The following is a 22,176-nucleotide window of genomic DNA, read 5'->3' as shown; positions in this document are numbered from 1 at the left end:
AAAACCATGCCCTTAATTTATGGGTGATGGATCATCTACCCCAAAAGTGATTCTTGGGTTGGGAAATGATCCACAGGCCAGTTCCTCACAGTTAATGTCACTACTCTTTAACATGACTTTGGTAGTATTCATAGGTAGTAAAAGGTATGTGTTTGCTTGAAAGGGGGTAGCAGCTACTTTGAGGTGTAATTACCAGCCATTTGCCCACTGTCAGGGTTCCAAACATGAGCAAACTACTTCATACACACAGTCTTAACTTTGCCTCTGTTCAGTTACTGACCTTGTCAAAGGCAACCCAAAGCCTATGTGAGTGTGCACAGTGCTCCCCTCCCTCAGATGCTGACACATTATCCACACGGTGGCTCAAAGGAAAGTAATAGCATGTAGCAGAGGCTGAGCCATATAAAGGCCTTCAAATACCTTTGATTGCTCCTCCTGTGCAGGTCATTAGATGAAAAGCAAACATTTGCAGAACATGGACATTTAAAACAGTAAAGGGTACCCACCTAGGCAGATAGGCCTTGGGGACCAGACAAGGTCAGCTGTTTGAAATAGGAGATTTCTTTCTTTTTCTGTGTGATGGCTGATACCCTCTCTTGAGCTCAAACTTGATGGGGAATTTTTTTTTTTTTTTTAATTAGGGAATACTTGATGAATTTGTGAGTCATCGTTGCATGTGCAGGGGCCATGCTAATCTTCTCTGTATTGTTCTGATTTTAGTATAGGTGCTGCTGCAAGGAGCCTGGGGGTTTGGGAGTCTTTTAGTATGTTTTTTTTTTTCTTTTTACTTTTCTTTCTTATACCCTCTAGATTGTCAGATTTGCTCTGCAGAGAAATAATATGAATAATAGCTAACATATTAAGCACTTACTGTATGTCAGGAATATTTCAAGTTGCTTTTTTTCTTGCATAATCCTTACAACAACCTTATGAGGGTGATAACTGTTAATACCTCTTCTTAAGGTATTCTTCTAATATTCTTCTAATATTACATGGCCTGCCCAAGATCACCTTAGGTGGGAAGTAGCAGGCCTGGGATTCAAACCTAAGCAATCTGTCTGACTCCAGATCCTCTCTCTCAACCATGACATCACACTCCCTATCTCAAGACCTCTTGGAAGTCAACAGCCCTCAAGCTCCTTTTTTGGATGTTATGTTGAGGTACCCAGAATGATTAGACAGGTAGAGATAAGTCAAAGCTGTTTCAGTCTTTTTACCACCTGCTTAATCTGCCTTCAGAAACCACAGCCTGGAGTTTGAGTGTGCAGATAACAGAGTTGGTCTTTCTAGGGGTTAAGAGCTCTGTGTGGTCCAGCTAATTTTAATCACAGCTAGATCAGACAGGGAGCTGATTTCCTGAAGTCCTAGAAGTTAGTGGGAGTTCCGGTTTCTGATTACAGTCCCAGCTGAATTTCTGCTGAGGGTGAGTGACGTGTCCAGGGGGTCTTGGCGTGGGTTTGTTCTCACTCCTGTGACCTTTTTCCTAATAGTTCAGGACAGGTCAGAAAAGAATGTGGGAAGAAATACTATCTTCAGGGGACCTACAGGGTAAAGCTTTCAGGAGACAAGGAATATTTTAAGTAATCTCTGCTTTTGCTAAATCAAACCTCTGTCTCGTTGCAACTTGGGGACATTGTGCCCAGATGCTGAAAGCTACTACTTAGGTTGTCTGGGTCTGGTACAAGACAGGTGATAAAGGCTTAGAAAAATAAAGAAGAAGGAAATGTGAAATTTGTGGACACAGCAGAGCTAGACCGGGAGTAGCTGGCAGGAAAGGGCTATTATACATATTATGGATGCCATGGGGAAGGTCGGCCAGGGAGAGGCAGAGTCTAGTCTACAGTGTGGTAACTAACCCAGACCCAAAAGGCTTGTTTGTTTGAATACATAATCTTTTTCATCGTTCAGAAATGAAAAAGCCTAAATATCTTGGATATTGGTATCATAGATTGGGTCCTGAAATGATAAGAGACACTGGGAGAAAAATGGGTGAAATTGATGTAAAATGTGGAATATAGTATATAGTAAAAACAAACAAAAAAACCCCACAAAAAACAGAAGGACAAATGGATAGATATGCTGAACGTAGAAAAATCTCCCTTCCATTCTGTTCCCCAGGTACCTAGTTTTATTCCCACTCACCAACCAATGTGATTAGTCATGTGTTCTTCTAGAGCCTTCTATCTTTAATACTTATACAAGTGCATCTGTGCGCAACAAATGGTAAGATTCTATATACACCATTCTGGCACTTGCTGTCTCTTTGTCTCAATCATACAATATTTTAATACTACCTGTTAAGGAGCAGTGTATTATTTCCAAACATTTTTGGGTTAAGTAACACCCCGCATCTTCAATAATACTGTGTACCTTGCTTTTGCATTTAACACTGTAACAAAGAGTTTTTGATGAGCTGTGTATAGCATCTGACAAGGTAACAAGGGGTCTGCCCTAAGAAAGTTAGAGCCCACAATAGAACTCAAACATCTGAGACTTTTGAGAAAGCTCGCCCTGCCTGTCTGATCTCTAGGTTTGTTGTAGCTTAAGTCTGCTCTTGTGGTTGGAGAAGTACTCATTCTGGCTGGTGTTCTTGGCGAATCAGGGGCTTACGCACTTTGAGCGTAGGTCTCCAGATGTTCTCTTCTTTTGTTTGGTGTCGGCACCAACCAGCTATTGAATCCTTGGTGGTCAATAACTTCTTACATTTGTGAAGCATTTTCCATTGACAAGGTACTTTGTATTATGAATCTTATTCCTCACAAGAACAAAGAGAGAGAGAGGGAGGAGAGATGAGCTAAGATTTGCCTCTATTTTCCCAATGAGAAAGCCTTCTGGAAGACCTTGAGTCAAGTGTTGTGACTCTGAATCACGTACTCTCTTCATCCTTTCATAGTGGTCCTCTTTGTTCCCAAAGCTCAATTGATTGGAATGTTTTCCTTCCTGCTTCGACTTCCTCAGTAGATAACTATTATAATGGCTAATATTTAAGGGTTGACTCATGTCAGTCAGGTACTAATCGAAGCACTATATATGAATTATTTAATCTTAACCACATGAGGTAAGCTTTATAGCTCTACACATGCTGAAACCAAGATTCAGAGAGGGTGATTTATTTGCTCAAAGTCACACAGCTAGTAATTGGCAAGCTAGGATGTCCTTCCAGGTCATCCTGGCTCCAGTGAATACTCTTAACCATTCTGTATTCTGCCCTGAATGAGAACTGGCTGTCCCATGTCTTTGATTTGCTCTTCCCAAGAATTCAAGAGAAGTTGTGCTCTGGAAATCCAATACCAGTTTTATATCTGGTGATACAAACTGTGGCATGGAGGTAGAGGATGAAGCAAGGAGTAGTAATAATGCATGATTATTAGTGTCATAGCTTCTGCATTCATTGTGATTCATTGTGTGACTCCAGGCAAAGCTTCATCTTCTTGGTCAAGTATTCCCAGCCTTGTAAAAATGGAACTAAAATTGTGAGGTGAAAAGATTTGAGTCCCACAGGATTAAGACAGTCTTTGTATAGGGGCGCCTGGGTGCCTCAGTCGGTTAAGCATCCACCTCATGATTTTGGCTCACGTCGTGATCTCACAGTTCACGGGATCCAGCCCCATGTCGGACTGTGTGCTGATGGTGTGGAGCCTGCTTGGGATTCTGTCTCTCCCTCTCTCTCTGCCCCTCCCCCGTTTGCTCTCTCTCTCCCAAATAAAAATAAGCTTAAAAAAAGACAATCTTTGTATAAAAGTAAATTCACAATATCCTTGATGCTATGGTGATAATTACTGCTTTGCATTGAATTAAGTGCAGATCTGGGAATCAGTTTATCAGGGTCATCTTGATAAACGAAGGTTGTTGGAAAATGGTTGCGTGTACCTCAGGTTTTCTGTGCGTGAACTGGAACATCTACCAGTTTGTATTGTGGTTATTGTTTTTTTCATCTACCACTTTCTTGACGGCCTTTTTAGTGGCATGACGCTTCTGGGTCTGCCTTGAGAGGACCACCTACATACATGTCTGTCTCTTGCACTTGGCCTAGAGTGGGGTGGCTCTAGAGCCAATAAGCTTGAACGAACATTTACTTTGTAAAGCCCTGTGGATGGTGAGGAGGAAGCGATTAACTAATTTGAGGCAAGAGGCCACAGAGCGTGACAGTGACATCATTCAGACTTCTTCAGGACTGATCTTTTCTGTAGTGACACTGGGAGCTAATACAAGCACAAGAGTTGATGTCTGTTGATCCCATCTGCTTGTGTTTCTCCATATTCTTGATGCTTTGACAGGAATGGGGGCAAGTCTGACCCCATCTTCCCTTGGTTGACTAGATGAGTGGGTGTCAGGACTCTGTGCTTTTGTACTGAGAATGTCACACTGTTTCCTGAGTGTTGCTTTAAACTAACCACAGCCTAATCTCAGCTATTGCTTCTGGTGCTTCCCGGTCATTAGTTTCTTGTGTGTCTTGGGGGTGAGGGGGTTGTGTGGAGAGGAGACCAGAGGAGCAAGAAAGGAGAGGGTGTGGAAGCAGCTGAGTGCCACAGTGCTGTATTGGTAGTGCAGCTGAATTCCAGGAGCCCAGCAAAAGAGGGATCAGTTTAATCTGGCAAAAGCCATAGCCAAATAGGGACAGACTTACTTCTTGATAAGCAGTTTTAGCTGTCACTTGCTTTTGCTGGACAAGTTGTGGCCTCCAAAGACTCTTCATACTCATCCTGAGCAGCTGCTTGTTGACATGGAAATTATCTTTGCAGATGTTTTTAAATCAGTGACTTTGAAATATTAGTGTGTGCACAGTAAAATGCCCTGCCCCACTCTCAGGGATTCTGATTCAGTTGATCTGGGGTGGAGGCCAGGAATCTGCATTTTTTCTAACACGCGTTAGGTGATTTAGATAGTCCGTGGATCACACTCCCCAAAAGACTTAGATTTTGTTCTAGTTTCCATTTGGCCCAGTTTCTGAAATAGCCTCTTTTCTGCTGTAGTCTGTTTTAATCGGTTTCTTTATTGAAGGATTTATTAGCATCTCCGTGTTTACTACCTGTTCCTTTCTCACATCATCACAGTAACTAGAGAGGGAACCAGAGGCAGTTAACTCCATTTTATTGGGGGTGAGGGGGTGGAGATGGAACTGAGGCATAGGAAGAGGTAGGTCACAGTGAGTCAGAGGCAGAGGTGGTGGGAATTGAAGTCCCGAGTTGATGGCTCTCAAACCAGGCAATTTTCTGGGACCTATTTTTTCAGCTTGTAATTTCATATTTAATCATAGTTACTCTTTAGGTATGCCATTCATTGTGCTTGGGTAAGGAAAGCCTATCTGAGCTTTAAACAAAATAGAATTAATTGGTGCTAATTTTTCAGCATAGTGAGCCTCATCTAAGCTTGAGCAAACATGTGGATGATGGTATGTGTGGGACTGGTCTTGATGTGTTTCTGTATTTGCTTCCTCTACCATTTCTGAAGACTTTTTACAGCAAGTATAAGGGAGCAGATTTCTCGTCCACATACAAATAGGAACCCCCTCTGATCTTCTAACTGGTAAAGTGCAAAATCGAAAAACCTTCTAACCCTTTTCCCCTCAACCTTGAGTGGTATTGGAATCCATTTCTAAAGGAAAAGAAAATCGTGAAAACTCTCAGGCAATTTAAATTATTTTTATTACAATGTTATTTAAACTTGCAAATATACAATAGGAATATAATGTTCTTTTATTTATAGTTCTTATATGCTAAAAAACTGAGAGAGCTCTACAATTTAAATCCAAGTGAGACTGAATTATCCCTTGTATTGTGACTGTTGTCTTGCCTGTGAGAGCTCAGCTTCTTTTGAGTTCAAAGTACAGGTGCCACCAAGTGACCCATGGCACCTATTTGCTCTACTTTTCTGTTAGAAATGCTGCGACAGTCAAGTTCCATGATGTCATCTGGCTTTCATTGAGTGCATGAAAACCCCATTTTCAGTTTAAATCCACCTCTGCTCTTCTCTCATTAACCTAGAATGGAAAAGCACTGAAACACACATGCAAATGTAAGGATAGAAGTAGTGTGGCCTACTGGCTATAAAGCTGCCGTCCAGATAATCCAGAATATGTTCACATCAATCTAAAAGAAATTACCAAAATGAAAACCAAATTGAAACCCTACAGAATACATCCGCAGACCTAATTTGAGAGATACTGTTCAGGTCCATTGGTTCCCAAACTTTAATGCTATCAAGGCTCCATCTACTGTGTTGACTTCCCAGGACCCTGTTTTTTTTGTTGTTGTTGTTGTTGTTGTTGTTTTGTTTTGCTTAAGTCTCCTAAATTACGTTTGTTAATAACTTTACGTTTGTATTAGATACATAGAATTACCATTTCAGAGCTTATGATCACCATATGTAGTTTATCATTCTAAGCTGCTTAAATTGTAGTCGGAAGCAAACAAAAAACAGGGGGACATCCTAGTTCTGTGTGCCCTTAAAAGGGTGAAGGAAAACTTTCCATTAACTTTTCTAAGAAAGAACTCCAGCACTCTCCCCTCCTCCTCCTGCTGGCTTTGAGGAGTTCTAGGGAGGCCACTTTAGCCTTTCTCGTAGAGTAAAGTAGCCACTCCACCCAATCTGGAAGGATTAAAGCTTGTCCTCGTTTTGCGTGATTGTTGTACTTCTAGCATGCTAAAGACCTAAAAGAGGGAGGAAGAAAAAAAAAAAAAAAAAAAAAACAACAGAAGGCACCATTCCAGTACCAAACTGAAAAGAAACACAAAAACAAGAGAGCAGCATGTTTTTAACAGCTTGCATGGAAAAAGCGGAAAAAATATTGACTGGGGAGTTTGGACAGCCCCGTTCATTTTCTCTCGCCGCCCGCGTTATTTGTCTTACGAAGCAGGAGCCAGATACAATTCTGGCTCACAGGCCAGAGGAAGAGGTGGAGGGGTTCTGTGGAAGCTAGCGGGGAAATTAGGGCTGGAGACCCGGTGGCTCAGGGCCAGGACGGAGCCAGGGGAGGCGCTAAATCTGTTTTCCTCCTGCCCTCGGGCATCCTCTTTGGTCTGCCTGAGTCCTGGGAGCAGGGCTCGCAACACTCAGGTAGGTCCTTGATCCCTTCAGCCCATCATGAGCAGAATGCATTCCTGCCCCTGTTTCTTTCGGCTGTGTAAAGGATGTGGGGGCTCCATTCGCTTCCTCAGCCCACCCTTGTTCTGGAGTTTAGACGTGCAGCCCCCGCAATGGGGTCCACGTGGGGGACTCCTTCAGCCGGGCGGGGACTCTACTCCCCCACTTCGACGAAGCAGGAGCATGGGCCTTAGTTCCGCCGGCCTGGGCGCGGGGCGGGGCCTGGGCGCGGGGCGGGGCCCGGGCGCGGGGCGGGGCCCGGGCGCGGGGCGGGGCCCGGGCGCGGGGCGGGGCCCGGGCGCGGGGCGGGGCCCGGGCGCGGGGCGGGGCCCGGGCGCGCGGCGGGCGGTGGCGACCAGCCGGAGGAGAAAGAACATGGCGGGCACAGCGGGGCCCGGGACCGGCCCGGGGGCAGCGGGAGGAGATGGAGACGATTCGCTATACCCGATCGCGGTTTTAATCGACGAGCTCCGCAACGAGGATGTGCAGGTACTGGAATCGGGCCGGGGAATGGAGTTGGGCCCGGCGGGGCGTGTGGTAGGGGAGGAGGAAGGCCGGCGCCGTGGTGGGAGAGGCCCGGGGACTGAAGGAGCCGGCTTCGGCTTCTGAGCAGAAATTTAATTGAGAGGAGGGGAAAGTCCCAGGAGGGGTGTGGTGGCTTGACCAGACCTTATCTGGACCTGGGCAGAGCTCCCACTCCCAGCGCCCGGTCCCGGCGGTTGTGGGAGCCCCGGCTTCCCAGCCCCGGCTTCCCGCCTGGGCGCCCCTTCCGGGCGGTGCGGGGAGGCGGATTCGCGTCCAGTCCTGGGCCGGTAGGAGGCCGGCCTGGCCCAAGGGGGCTGGAGCGGGCTGCAGGTGAATGAAAGCTTTCCTCTAGGCTGGGAAACTGGCTGTGCTTGGTGGGTAGAGAGAGAGTGGGGTGGCTTACCTAGGTGAGTTGGTGCGTTAGCTCTGCTGTAACTTTTCTTTGGAGAGGCAAGGGTTGTCTTAACCATTTCACCTGCTTCACTAGTGCCAATGTGCTCTCATTTTGAAATCGTCTCCCTTCTTGTATGTGATATTTTCGTTTTCTAATGGGCCCTATGAGTGTGGCTCTTAAAAAAATGCTTCGTTTGGTTAAAATGAAGGTATGTTCCACTGCTTCTGAGGTTCCTCATAGAATCAAACCCAAGTTGAAGGTTTGCCTCTTTCTCATTGTGTGTCGTTGTCTCACTTGTTTGTAGTATTCTTGTTTTGGTCTGAATCACAACTGTTTATTCTTTGCACTTTGTATTTTTAAAGCTCCGCCTTAACAGTATTAAGAAGTTATCCACAATTGCTCTGGCACTTGGAGTAGAAAGGACACGAACAGAACTGCTGCCATTCCTTACAGGTATATGAATTTTTTGTTTCAAGAGAGGCATGGCCATTTCCATTGTCCGTGGCTTTCAAATTTTCCAGTGGCTTTCAAAACTTTGACTCTTTTTTTAGAAAGTGTTACCCACACTCTTGAGTACTCAGCTGAGCCTGATGAACTCTGAGGAAACAAGACAGGGCATAGCATAATGGGGCCAGATGTATTCAGTTAACTGTTGAGATCATGGGAAAGTCATTGATACGGGGTTATCAGTTTCTAATTCATTGTGTCATACAGATCTGGAATGCTGTTAGGATTGTGACGGGCCCCTCTAGCTAAATATCGAGTCTATTCCTAGTTCTCTGTGAGTGTCCAGCTCCGGGCCTGCTCTCTTTCTTGATGAGTACCTGGTCGTTGTCATTTCCAGATACGATTTATGATGAAGATGAGGTACTGTTAGCTCTTGCTGAGCAACTGGGAAATTTCACTGGCCTGGTGGGAGGTCCTGACTTTGCCCACTGTCTGCTGGTGAGTATATTTTGCCTACCATTCTTCCATAACTTAACCTGTATAAACCGTACACTATTTGTCGATAGGAACACTACATTTTAATGCAGGTTTTTTTTTTTTTGTAGATAGCCTCAGTGTTGGCTATTGAGAGGACAGATAATGTAGGCGCTTCGGATTCAACCCTTTTTCTGACTGCGAGCATCAGAACTTTGTGTGAACTTGCCAGTTGGGAGAAAAAGGGTTCGATTATTTTTATGGGTCTTCTCCCCACCCCCTGAAATTAGAGATCTTAATTCTCATCTAGCAGTGTCATGAATTTGGAAATGTTTATTAGCTTTTTCTTTTCTTCTTTTTTTTTTTTTTAAAGCTCTTATTTCTGTAAGTAATCCCTATTTCCAGGGTGGAGTTTGAACTTACAGCCCTGAGATCAAGAACTGTATGCTCTATAGACTGAACCAGTCAGGTGCCCTGGACATGTTTATTAGCTTTTTGTCTTTGATTGTAAGCCTGTGGTTTGCTTCTGATTTACTCTGTGGATTTGATGAGTTCAGCTCGATTTGGTTGGCATTTACTGACCACCTGCTATATCAGGCCCTGAAGTTACAGTGTTGCTGTGAAGAAGGCCAGTGTGAATGGGATGAGGTCTCTGCCTTAGGTATCGACAGATAATTACCGTACAGCGTTAAATGGAAGAATGGGAGCACATAAAAGGTACCTGAATAGCAGAAAGGAGAAAGGGATTCGTCCAGGGTGATGAGAGAAAACCTCTTGGGGGATGATGTCTGAATTAGGTTTTGAAGGATGACAGCATTTGGACAAGATAGACATATATGCCTCATGGCTCAAATACTGTCTATATGATGTTGATCTTTGATTTTTCTTTCTACCTCTGACCTTTCCATAGAATTCCAGATACACAGATAGAGATATCTGCTTGTATCTCTCTACATTATCTGCCTGTGGCTTTTCCTCTTGGATATCAAACAGGCATTTCAGATTTAACATGCCTGGGCAGTTCATTTGGTTAAGCATCCAACTCTTGATCGTAGCCCAGGTCTTAATCTCAGGTTCGTGAGTCCAAGCCCTGAGTTGGGTTCCCTGCTGGGCATGGAGCCTACTTAAAAAAAAAAAAAATGTTAACATGCCTGAAACGGAACTCCATTTTCTCCCCCAAATATGCCTGTCATTTAGTGGTCCCATCTCAGTAAACGGCATCACTGTCCTCCCATTTGCACAAACCAAAACCTAGAAGACATTCTTGAAAATTTCTTTCACTCATTTCCCAGATTGGATCTGTTAGTAATTCCGGTAGATTCCAAATGCATTCCAAATCAGTTCACTTTCCTTCTTCCCCACTACTACCTAGCTCATCTCTCCTCATCTTTCCAGACATCACAGTCTTTCTGCTAGTTTACTGCAGTAACATCCTGACCAGTCGTTCTCCACTCCTGCCTCCCACCCTTCCTTGTAGTCCACTGTTCACCTGGCACATGCGTTACTTCCTGCCACAGCTCTTAGAAAATCCAGATTCCAGGGCACCTGTGTGGCTCAGTCGCTTAAGTGACCAACTCTTGACTTTGGCTCAGGTCACGGTCTCATGGTTCATGAGATTGAGCCCCGCATCAGGCTCTGCACTGACAGCTCGGAGCCTGCTTGGGATTCTCTTTCCCTCTCTCTCTGCCCCTCCCCTGCTCATTCTCTCTCTCTGAAAAAAAATGAATAAACTGAAAAATAAAGAAAATCCAAATTCCTATCTTAGGTTTTGTAAGCTAAGTTACAAACTATCTCTGAATATATCTCCTACTGTGTTCCTTCTTGATAACCTCACTCTGTTTACAGGGATCTTCTTTCTGTCCTTTGAATAAGCCAAGCTTATTATTACCCTAAGATTACTGCCCTATGTTGTTCCCTCTAATGTTCTCTTGAGCTTCTGGTGGCTGCGTCCTTGTCATTCAGATATCAACCTCAGTGCATCTTCTCAAAGAGGCCTTTCCTGAACACCCAGCCTGAAATTGCCTCCTAGTCGCCCCTTATCACATCATCCTATTCTGTTTCTTTACAGGGTACTCATCACCATAAGATTATGTTCTTTGTTAGTTGTCTTCCTGCACTACAATAAAAGTCCACTAGAGCGAAGAACCTGTCTGCCTTGTTTTTTCTCTGTCCTCAGTGCTAAAATACAGCAGTAATCATTCATTGACTCGGGTTTGGAAGCATGAAACAGGTTGTGTGGCTGGAGTACACGGGAGTGGTGGGCGGAACAGTAGAAGAGGGCCTGGAGACTTAGGCAGAGTTAAAATCCAGAAACAACTCGTCTTTGATTCTCAGGAGCTTGGCCTTATCCTATGGTAGTGATAGAGATGATCCACTGATAACGTATGAGAGGAGCTCCGAGGAGGCAGACGTAGCTAGTGAAAGGCCTTTCAAGTAAGAAAGCAGTATCCTTTTAAAGGGCTTCTGGAATACCTCTTAGGAATGCCAAGTACTTTCTCCTTTTGTGTATTAAACGTTTTTTGAAACGTCGTATTAGTAGACACAGTTGTTTTCTTTGAGTCATAATTTTGTTTCAGTCTTTTTGTGAGTCCTGTATTGTGGATTTTTATCTTCAACATTTGCAGCTCATGGCGTATGCTGAATACGCCTCTACCAACTGCAAACCCAGAAAGGTAGAGGTTCAGAGAACCAGCCGTCGTGTGCTTTTCGCTGGGCTGGGTCGTGTTCACTTTCTGATCCTATTCCAGACCAACCCTTTTGGTCTCTTCTGTTTCTAAAGCTGCAAACAGGGATTCCTACCATCTCTGTGTTCTTCATTGCTCTGTCCACAACTCCTGCTCTCTGTCTCGCTCATAAAGAGTCTGCAGTGTCTTCTGAAAAAAGTGGTTTCGTACTCCGCCTCTTACATGTTAGGTAAGTTGATGGTGTGGGGCTGGTGGACAGGGCTGCTTCTCGGAAAGTTGTGTGGCCTCGGTGGCCTGATGAGATGTCATCCTTTAATTGTGCTGCCCACTGTTGCTCATGTTTTTGCAGTTACTCTTGAGGAAAAACATGGTCTTATCTGAATTTGGCTACATATCTTTTAAACCTAGTCATTGAGCTCACAGTAATATTAATATTGTGTCGAGTCTCCACGGTGTCATTTGTAGACACCATCTGGGAATTGCCATCTGGGACATGAGACCTTGGCTGTCCTACAGAAGTCGTGTCTTCAGGTTGGACACACCATATGTTATCACTGTGTGAACCGAAAGTAACCATTTGGTGTGATGTAGCGAACATTCTGGTTACATGTGCCACCTCCCTTCAGTCCCTGTAAAAGGTGATAATTTGTATCTACCCTGATTCAGTAAGTTTTCTTTTCTGATTTTCCTTTTTGGCCTATTCAGCCTCCTTTGGAAAGTCTGGCAACTGTGGAAGAGACTGTGGTTCGAGACAAGGCTGTGGAGTCGCTGAGGCAGATCTCCCAGGAGCACACTCCTAATGCTCTGGAAGCGCATTTTGTACCTTTGGTGAAGCGCCTGGCGAGTGGAGACTGGTTCACTTCTCGCACATCTGCGTGTGGCTTGTTCAGTGTTTGCTATCCCAGGGCTTCAGATGCTGTCAGAGCAGAAATTAGACAGTAAGATACGTTGTTTTTTTGAGTTATTTGGGGTTTTTGGGAACTTCTGGCTGACAGTTACACAATACCCTGTTACCTGTGAGTGGCTGATAGCAGGACACATGTGATAACGTGACTTTTTATCATTCAATTGAATATACGAGTGCTTTTAGATTAGAAGCCTACCTAATCACTGATATTCATAAAAGAAAACCTCTAAGATGGCCGTGTGTGTGGGGGGGGGGGGGGGGGGGGGGGCATTTAATTCAGTGGTACTTGACAGGAAATACCTTCATTATCATTTGCTTTAGGCACTTCCGTTCCTTGTGCTCAGATGACACTCCCATGGTACGACGTGCTGCCGCTTCCAAACTGGGTGAATTTGCAAAAGTTTTGGAATTAGACAGTGTGAAAAGTGAAATTGTTCCCCTGTTCACTAACCTAGCTTCAGACGAACAGGTAAGTTAGTGATCAGTATCTGAGGTACATAGATTTCCTTTCCTCTGACGTTTTAAGGATTCCTTTGGGAGTTTTGGTTATATGTTAGGATCCTTTTTGCAAAATTAATACTTAATTTTTGAGGCAGAGAGAGACAGAACATGAGTGGGGGAGGGTTAGAGAGAGAGAGGGAGACACAGAATGAGAAGCAGGCTCCAGGCTCCAAGCTGTCAGCACAGAGCCCGATGCGGGGCTTGAACTCACAGACCGTGAGATCATGACCTGAGCCAAAGTCGGAAGCTCAACCCACTGAGCCACCCAGGCACCCCTAGATAGAATTTAATATGAGCCATCTTGGTGCCTTTCCATTTCTTTCTTAACCAGACCATGATTTTCTCTTGTGCTGGCAGTGGATAAAACAGGAGTCAGAGAGGGGATGGGAATCCTCTAAGAAGGGAAGACCAAAGCTGCTTTAAGGGCTAACACACCTCCACGCATTGCAGCCGGTCACAGCGGGGTCATGTTGCCTGGGATTTTTGACTTTCAGATAAACAAATGTGTTAGGAAGGCTGCCTGAGCCTCTCCCTTCTCTGGAGGACTGTATAGGGGGACTTTGTACAATAGCAATTTTAAGTCCAAGGATCTGGATCTTTTTGGTGTAGAAATAATAAGGAGCACCTGCAGTAAGTGTGTGGTTTTTCTTAGCCTGTCCTAAGGGGTTTTTACATAAAAGAAATACTTGGGTAATAGTTGCCCCATGAGGTAGAGAGCCCATGTTATGTGTTAGGGAATGACAGACACAGAAAGTCGAAGTAGCTTTTTCAGGATGGCATGGTTTGCAGTGGTGTAGATGGGGTTAGAATCTAGGCATTTGGGCTCCAGAGTTCAGAGCCTTCGTGGCTAAGCCGAACTGCCTTCTTTATGGCTAGAGGATCCACCCCCAGAGTTTCTGGACCCCAGAAGAATGCGTGTGGGTTTTAATTTGCTTGGTGTCTTCCTGGATTCACTTCACATGTGGAGGACCTCTTGATGAGTCTCATATTGAAAGATGGTAAATCTTACCTTAAAATAATTGAAAAAACTTGCTGAAATACCATATAGAGGAGAGCACAAAAGATACAACTCCGAATAATAAGAAGGTTAGGAGGCAGAACTTTGACAGCCACCACCCTGGAAGCCCGCCCCAGCTCTCGCCCACGCACACCCACCCCCTGCCTGCTTCAGATAACACTTTCTCTTGACTTTTGTGGTTACCAGCTCTGACTTCTCTTTGTACTTTTATGGAACATTATAGTTGAAAACCACACTGTTCAACAAATACAGTGTTAAGTTACCTGTTAATTTTTTAAGTTTTCCAGTAGTCACATTTTAAAAACTAGAAAATGGGAAATTAATTTTAATAGTTTATGTTATTTAACACACTGCGTCCAAAATAGTGATCATATGAACATGGGCATTAGCGTATTTCATGGACTCAAGAGCCACATGTGGGTAGTGGTTACCACATCGGACAGCAGAGGTTTAAATCTTCATTTGGGATTTTATTGATGATGCTTCCCACGGTATAATTTAACATTTTCTTTTGTCCTCAGTATTTCCTGCAACTTGAATGTAGTGTGGGGGAGGAGGGTTTGTAAACTTTGCCTGTAAAGGGCCAGATGGTAAATATTTTCAGCCTTGTGGGCCAGTCTCTGTTGTAACTACTCAACTCTGCTTTCGTAGCACAAAAGCTCTATATGTAAACTGATGTGTGTGGTGGTGCAGTAAAACTTTATTTACGTGAAGTAGCTGCAGTTTTGGATTCGGCCAGTGTTTGCCCCATCCATGATCTAGAGGCTTGATGAGATTCAGGTTTGATATTTTGGGGGTGATAACACCACATTATATGTGGGATTGTACACTTCATTAACAGGCATATAATTTCTAGTTGTGATACATTAGAAAAAAAAATAAGTGCTTCATTGTATGATATGTGTATGTGTATTCTGTCTGACCCCTGGTAGAATTGGGGCTCCTGGCTTATTCATTTTTGGAAAAAACAGTTACTGAGTACCTGCTACATATCGGGCACTGTTCCAATGCTGGGCTACAGTGTTTAACCATTATAAACAGATCAATAAGCATGATAAATGCTAGGATGAAAATAAAGTAGGGTGATGTAACAGGGACTGATTATGGGCATTCCTCTAGACTGGTTAGTCAGAGAAGGACTCTGAAGTAGTGATACAAACTGGGAAACAAAAGAAAAATGCCAGCCATACCCTTTTCTGGAGTACCGGAGCTCCACCGGGAGAAGGCACCTAGCGTAAAGGCCGTCAGGTTGGAACAAAGCGGGTGACGGGGACTCTGGTAAGGTCTTCCGGAGAAGATAGGCCGAGGCCAGATCATGGAGGCCCTCTAAGTCAGGGTATGGAGTTTGAAGTTTTTTCCTAGGTGCAGTGAGAATACACCTAGATTGTAAGCAGAGGTGGTGTGACTTGGTGTAATGTACCTTTTAAAAACAACATCCCGGCATTCTGGCTTCTGGGTGAAAGCTGAATTGTAAGGGGGTGGGGGTGGGGTTTAGAAGCAGGAAGACCAGTTAGGAGACGTAGGCAAGACAGGATGGTGAACTAAGGTGGCCTGGTGAAGGTGGAGAGAATCTGGAGATAGGTTTAGAGGCAGAGTCACTGGGACTATGGGAAGAGGGGAAAGAGCAGTCAAGGAGACCTTGACCTTTGGCTTTAGCCCAAACCGGGTGGATGGTGGTGTCATTGCTGAGACAGAGAAGAGGCTGGGAAGAGGAGCAGGTATTGGGGAGAAAAGTCATTGATGAATTTAACAAATATTTATTGGTAAATATTTCCAGAGATGATAGTAGTCCCTTGATAGAGCATTGTTTTTGGATTCAAAGTTCCTTGTATAGCCACTACCAGGAACCTAGTTCTGCCTTTTTTTAGCTGGTTTCCTTGTGGGTAGAGGAGCGAGTATCTTGGGGATACAGTAAATTATTGTTCATCGACGATTTTTAAAATTTGTAACATTTTGAAAAGTATGATGTGTAATATTTGTGAAATATGTAATAGCATGTGCACACATGGTGTTCAGAGTTTTGGTTCCTCCTGGGTGCGTATGTTTTTACATATTTTTAGTTTCTATTTGTTAAGATTTCCAAGTCTGTAATCTCAATTCCTAATTTCTCATTGATGTGTCTAATTGCGTGTTTCCACTTGGTCAAAAGACACATAGGTATCACATTGGCATTTGGCAGTTTACATTTGGGGAGCTGAGGTCATTAATCTCACAGTTTTCTAAAGTTTTTGGCCTCTTTTTTCTAGGCTTGGTTACCTCAAAGTTATTCTGCCCCTGATTCTCAACATTTAAATCCAGTGTTGTTGTTGTTTTTTATTACTAAGTCTTTTATTTTTTGTGTGTTTCTTTCCAAGTCATCATCTCATGCCTAAACTATTACTGTCGCCCCAAACTGAGTATTTTAAAAACTGAGCTTCCTAAGTGTTTCCCCTAGCCTTATTCTCTTGTTTTTGTTCTGATCTGTTAAACAGCTTGTTCAAGTACAGTTTTCATTTTTGTCCTTCAACAACTTATTATAGGAGGCCTTGAAGACATCATTATAATGTTCTCTTTTTTTATTTAATTTTTACATTTTCATTTTGTTTTCCTTAATAAAAGCTCTGCACTCTAGCCAAGGAAATTACTGTTCACTCTACAACAAGGTATTTTGTTTTTGTTTTTGTTTTTAAATGTTTATTTATTTTTGAGAGACAGAATGAGCTGGGGAGGGGCAGAGGGAGAGGGACAGAGGATCCAAAGTGGGCTCTGTGCTGATAGCAGAGAGCCACATATGTGGGGCTTTAACTCACGAACCATGAAATCATGACCTGAGCCAAATGAAGTCAGGCGCTCAACTGACTGAGGCACCCAGGCCCTCCTAGAGCAAGGTTGTTTCTCCCTTTATGGATTTTGATACACTGTTCCAGGCAAAGGGATCAGCTGTATGGAAGGAAGGAAGGAAGGAAGGAAGGAAGGAAGGAAGGAAGGAAGGAAGGAAGGAAGGAAGACATGAAGCTGTATGCAGTGGTTTTTTTTTTCCTTCTTTCCGTTCCATTTTTTTAGAGTTCATTTATTTTTGAGAGACGGAGAGAGACAGAGTGTGAGCAGAGGAGGGGCAGAAAGAGAGGGAGACACAGAATCTGAAGCAGGCTCCAGGCTCCCAACTGTCAACACAGAGCCCCACGGGGGGCTCGAACTCACAAACTGTGAGATCATGACCTGAGCCGAGGTCTTTTTTTTTTTTTTTTCTTCTTTTAAATGAAACCCACAGCACTGCCTCACATACTGCCCTGTGGCTCTCGGTAGGTATCATCTGACTAACAGAAACAAGTTCTATTCCTTTAGGATTCAGTGCGTCTCTTAGCTGTGGAAGCTTGTGTCAGTATCGCCCAGTTGCTGTCCCAGGAGGACCTTGAGGTTCTGGTGATGCCCACACTCCGGCAAGCAGCGGAAGATAAATCTTGGAGGGTTCGCTATATGGTAGCTGACAAGTTTTCAGAGGTAAGGTTATTAAAGTGACATCTTTTAAGTACTAAGACAAAAAAAACAAAACCTCTTTTTTGGTGTGTACCAGAAGTTTCTGAATGAATTCTTCTGAATGGGAATGCCTGTAGCAAGAATATACTTGAAGATTATACTGGTTTTGTTTTGTTCATGTTAAACTTGTTAGCATGCATTAAAACATGTACAATTTTTTTTATAGCTCCAGAAAGCTGTGGGTCCTAAAATCACCCTAAATGACCTCATCCCCGCCTTTCAGAACCTACTCAAAGACTGTGAAGCTGAAGTCCGAGCAGCTGCTGCCCACAAAGTAAAAGGTTAAGGAGTTCAATTGATGTCTCAGGACATAGCCTTCATTTTTGGTGTATTTTTTAAATGTCAGTGAACTTTGTATGTTTGTTATTGTGGGATATGTCTTTGAGTAAGAGATAATTTCAGTGTGTGGAAATGTCACACTGTGAGACAGAGCTGCTCTATTTATATTTAAAACCAAATAACCATTGTATCTTGTTCCTGTCAAAAAGATGCCTTTTTAGGATTGGTGTATTTGGCATATAGATTGATAAAAAGTACGCTCAGAATAAGACCTCTTTTCCCTTATTAGCTTAAACATATGATTTGATTTAATTTGCACCTCTTGGTAAACCTGGCATCTTGTAAATGGCTGTATGTAAGCATTATTGTTTTCTATTTATCTTTTTTAGAACTCTGTGAGAACTTACCCACTGAAGGCAGAGAGACCATAATTATGAGTCAGGTTCTCCCCTATATAAAGGTAAACCTAACTAGGTTATTTTTTGTTTCACTCTGCTCTGTATGATACAAGGCAGACTTTACCTCCATTTTTCTCTTTCTTTGTTTTACCTTAAAGCTTTTTGAGGGGCACCTGGGTGGTCCAGTCAGTTACTGCTGACTCTTGGTTTCAGCTCAGGTCATGATCTCACGGTTCACGAGTTTGAGCCCTGCATTGGGCTCTGTGCTGACAGTGCAGAACCTAGTTGGGATTCTCTCTCTCTCTCTCTCTCTCTCTCTCTCTCTCTCTCTCTGCCCCTCCCTTGCTCATGCACCCGCGTGTGTGCTCTGTGTCTCTCTCTCTCTTAAAAATAAATGAATAAATTAAAAAAGAAAAAAAACGTAGACCTTAAAGCTTTTTTGAGTTTAAAGGTGGATAGGGAATAATTGGGACAGTTATGTTAATGTGACGTTGTTATTTATTATGTTGGGAATTGTAAAATGCTCTTCATGCATAGGTTTGTGTTGTTACACAGATGATCTGAAGAAGTGTATCAGCCAATGAATATTGAAATAGTGCTGTCTCTAAATTCCTTGGGAGATGGTATGGAAGTCTCTGTCGTCTTGCCACAAAAGAAGGCTTTTAATTTTGATTTTATTTTAGGAATTAGTATCTGATACAAATCAACATGTCAAATCGGCTCTAGCATCTGTGATTATGGGATTGTCTACCATTTTGGGAAAAGAGCATACCATTGAACACCTTCTACCTCTTTTTTTAGCTCAGTTAAAGGATGAGGTGAGTCCGTCTAAAAACTCTGTTGCCTTTGATAGTCAATGATTTGTTTGGTTTTGGTTTGGGGTTGCACTAAAATAGAACCTGAAACAGGGATGAAGGGATAAAAAAAGGTAGCTTATTTTAAACCAGTGACAATTCCTGTGTTTGGGTTGGGAGTTCCAAATTCTGCAGAAAACGAGCACAAGGAGCCATTGATACAGACCTGAAAACGTTTTTATGTCCTCTCTGCCTGATTCCTGCTGATACCGACTGATGCCATCCCTTTAAAGCCAATGTTTCTTCATTTTAAATGCTTTAAGTTAAATATTGTAGTATCAAAATTCTAATGATAGCTATAGAATCTATTGACGAATACAGTCAGTTAGGCGTGATCATAAATGCTTTGCATGTATGGTTATGTTTAATCCTCAAAACAATCTTATGAGGCCCATCTCATTATTATCCCCATTTTATAGATGAGGAAACTGAGCCAGAGAGATAAATAACTCACCCAAAGTCTTGGCAGTGGCAAATCTGGGATTGGAATCAGTGTAATTTGATTCTAGAGCCTATGCTTTTTACTGTCCTATAGACTTTTCATGGAAAGTTCTGGTAGATATCAGTTACATTTATGTGCTTTGAATTGAGTAGTGAGTATTTGTTTTAAGGCTGTACTTTTTTTTCACCTGAGTCAATACTTTCTTATTTAAAAAAAATGTTTGGCAGTTGTTAACCTCATCATGATAGTAGGAGAACGTTGGCAGAGACCTTGATGCTCATATGTGTTCTTGCAGTGTCCGGAAGTTCGTTTGAATATCATCTCTAACTTGGATTGTGTAAATGAAGTGATTGGGATCCGTCAGCTCTCTCAGTCTCTCCTTCCTGCCATAGTGGAGCTGGCTGAAGATGCCAAGTGGAGGGTCCGGCTGGCCATCATTGAGTATATGCCACTGCTGGCGGGCCAGCTGGTGAGTACCTTGGCTCACCAAATGATGGGTAGCATCAGATCGTCGGGCACAGTCGCTGTGGCTCATAGGAGCCCCACACAGCTTATCTGATAATGTTCATTTAGATGCATGAAAGTCTGACCTGGTTGCCCATAGGATGGTTTTGATCTTCTGTAGTGCATTAACTTCTAACAAGAAGGTATTACAGAAACGCCTTTCACCTCCTCACCACCTAATAGCAAAGCCATAGAAGAATGTCGTTTTGGTGTGTATAAGAGAGCATGGTATTTAGTGTTTCCATGTCTGAAGGAATTCTTAACCGAGAAGAAAAGGGAGTGTGGTTTCAAGATACATCAGCTTTGATTTTTGCTCTGGGCCGCTTCCCTGTTTGCCCATATTCCGAGCAAAATGTCCCTGGTTACCACTTTTCCTACGTTCTGGATACAGGGAGTTGAACAATCATCATATAGGGAAGGAATATGATGTTTATAGTGTTAGTGTTTTGGACAGAGACCATATTATCGCTGTTTATGTTACATGGTTAGTTTTACTCTGATAATCATAGTAATTAAAATTTCAGAGGCGTCTGGGTGGCTCAGTCAGTTGAGTGTCCGACTCGTCATTTCGGCTCAGGTCATGATCCCAGGGTTGCAGGATTGAGCCCCGCATCCGGCTCTGCATTGATGGTGGAGCCCACTTGGGATTCCCTCCTCCTCTCCCTTTCCCTCCCCCTCACTCTCCCTCTCCCTTCCCCTCTCCCTCCCCACACTTGCTGTCTCTTAAAAAAAAATTTAGCTGGGGAGATGGACAAGTGACCACTTTTAGGGCAGCGACTGTGTTCAGTGTTTTTCTTCCAGAGCCCGCCAGTGTCTGGCAGCAGTTAAGCACGTACCTATTTGTAGAATGTCGAACGAACGAATACCTGAATATTTTTTGAGAAAGCTACTAATACCTGTCCACTTGCAGCTAACATTGCTGCATTTTGTGTCCCCCTCTCCCCCAGACTTCCATTACTGTCAGATCACAGCAGGTGGGATGTCATTTCTCTTTTCTTAGACCCTTGGATGTATATTACTGATTTTGGCATATTTAGTTTACAAAGCGCACCCTGTGCATGTCTGTGGCATCATATATTTAAAAAAATTTGAAGTGTCTCGTTCTTCAGAATGGATGCCAGAGGTATCTGTGTATAGCTAAATAGGGTCAGGTGAAGTCATGTTGTCATCTGTTTTTCCTGTGACTCCCACGTGCTGCTGAGGGTCATCTTCTCTCCTTCACTGGTGACTGTCATGGGTCACCTGTCCGGAGTAGAAAGCGGCAGTGCCTAACTGCTGAAGACTGAAAGTACTGTCCAGAAGGGGGGGGGGTGGGGGTGATGTTTCTTTTAACCTCTGCTCCCTTCAGACCTGTGCAGCTGGCAAAGGTGGGTAGCTCTGTGGTGCAGGAGTCTGGAAGCAGGGCGGGTGGTGGTGAGTTTGGCGGACTCACACCTGTCTGGCGGGGGAGACGTGCAGCAGTTGGGAACGCTGTCCACATCTTCAACTTCTTGTTAGTATCATGTTGCCTTGTTACTTATCACCTTACGTGTAAAGATTTTTATATCACGTAGTCAATCTGTAAAATTCTTCCAAGACTTTGTATGTGGCCTGGCTTGTGGACCATGGTGAATGTAAAGTTAAGCCACAATAATTAAGATCCAAGAAAACTCCATTACCTGGAGTGAAGAGGTTGTCTTTGAAAGCTGGCATGGTAATCGAAGTGTATGCTAACACCTGTTCACAGTCTGTGATCATAAAGCTCTTTTATTCAGTCACCATTTTCAAAGCACTGCAATTTTATGTTCACTGTCTTTATTTAAAGTACACAGTCACTGGTCAGTAACTTCTTAGCCGCCAGAGAAATTAAAACACCTGTAAACATGCAGACCCCACAAAGGAGGCACTAGGAAAGCAGATGTCACCTGGCACTGTCCCGCATGCCGCAGAGTCCCACCGGGCTTGGTGTGTGTCAGTCCGCCCGTGCTGGACTGACCGCCCGTTGCCAGGGAGAACAGAATTGGGACGGCTGGGGTGGTTCCACCTGTGACTCTGTGCTGGGGCCACTTCCCCTGGAGTCCTGTGCCTGCTCCCTTCTCCCTCTTCTGCTTTCTCCCATCATCCCAGAAATTATTTAATTGGGAAGCTCTCTATTTGTCGATGTCAATTTC

The 22,176-nt window shown here is 43.6% G+C and overlaps 1 protein-coding gene and 1 non-coding gene across 4 annotated transcripts in view; one reads left to right on the top strand and one right to left on the bottom strand.

Moving 5' to 3' along the window:
* Positions 1-633: 633 nt before the first annotated feature.
* LOC123602779 lies at positions 634-742 on the bottom strand. Its single transcript, XR_006714554.1, has one exon. It is a non-coding gene; the product is annotated as a U6 spliceosomal RNA (small nuclear RNA).
* Positions 743-7,391: 6,649 nt separating this feature from the next.
* PPP2R1B (protein phosphatase 2 scaffold subunit Abeta) overlaps positions 7,392-22,176 on the top strand; it is a 32,793-nt gene continuing 18,008 nt past the window's right edge. The window contains exons 1-10 of one of the 3 annotated variants that reach the window (XM_045482761.1): positions 7,392-7,572; positions 8,365-8,455; positions 8,847-8,947; positions 12,313-12,545; positions 12,836-12,983; positions 17,358-17,513; positions 17,716-17,830; positions 18,218-18,288; positions 18,910-19,044; positions 19,818-19,991. In XM_045482761.1, coding sequence (XP_045338717.1) covers positions 7,459-7,572; positions 8,365-8,455; positions 8,847-8,947; positions 12,313-12,545; positions 12,836-12,983; positions 17,358-17,513; positions 17,716-17,830; positions 18,218-18,288; positions 18,910-19,044; positions 19,818-19,991 — 1,338 coding nt within the window. In that variant the 5' untranslated portion in view covers positions 7,392-7,458. The remainder of the gene's footprint in view (positions 7,573-8,364; positions 8,456-8,846; positions 8,948-12,312; positions 12,546-12,835; positions 12,984-17,357; positions 17,514-17,715; positions 17,831-18,217; positions 18,289-18,909; positions 19,045-19,817; positions 19,992-22,176) is intronic. The other 2 variants (XM_045482759.1, XM_045482760.1) reach the window with 2 other exon arrangements.

The sequence above is a fragment of the Leopardus geoffroyi genome, chromosome D1 (assembly GCF_018350155.1).
Source record: "Leopardus geoffroyi isolate Oge1 chromosome D1, O.geoffroyi_Oge1_pat1.0, whole genome shotgun sequence".
Classification (NCBI taxonomy): Eukaryota; Metazoa; Chordata; class Mammalia; order Carnivora; family Felidae; genus Leopardus; species Leopardus geoffroyi.
The sequence above is the reverse complement of the archived record's forward strand: the minus strand, read 5'-3'. Positions and strand labels throughout refer to the sequence as shown.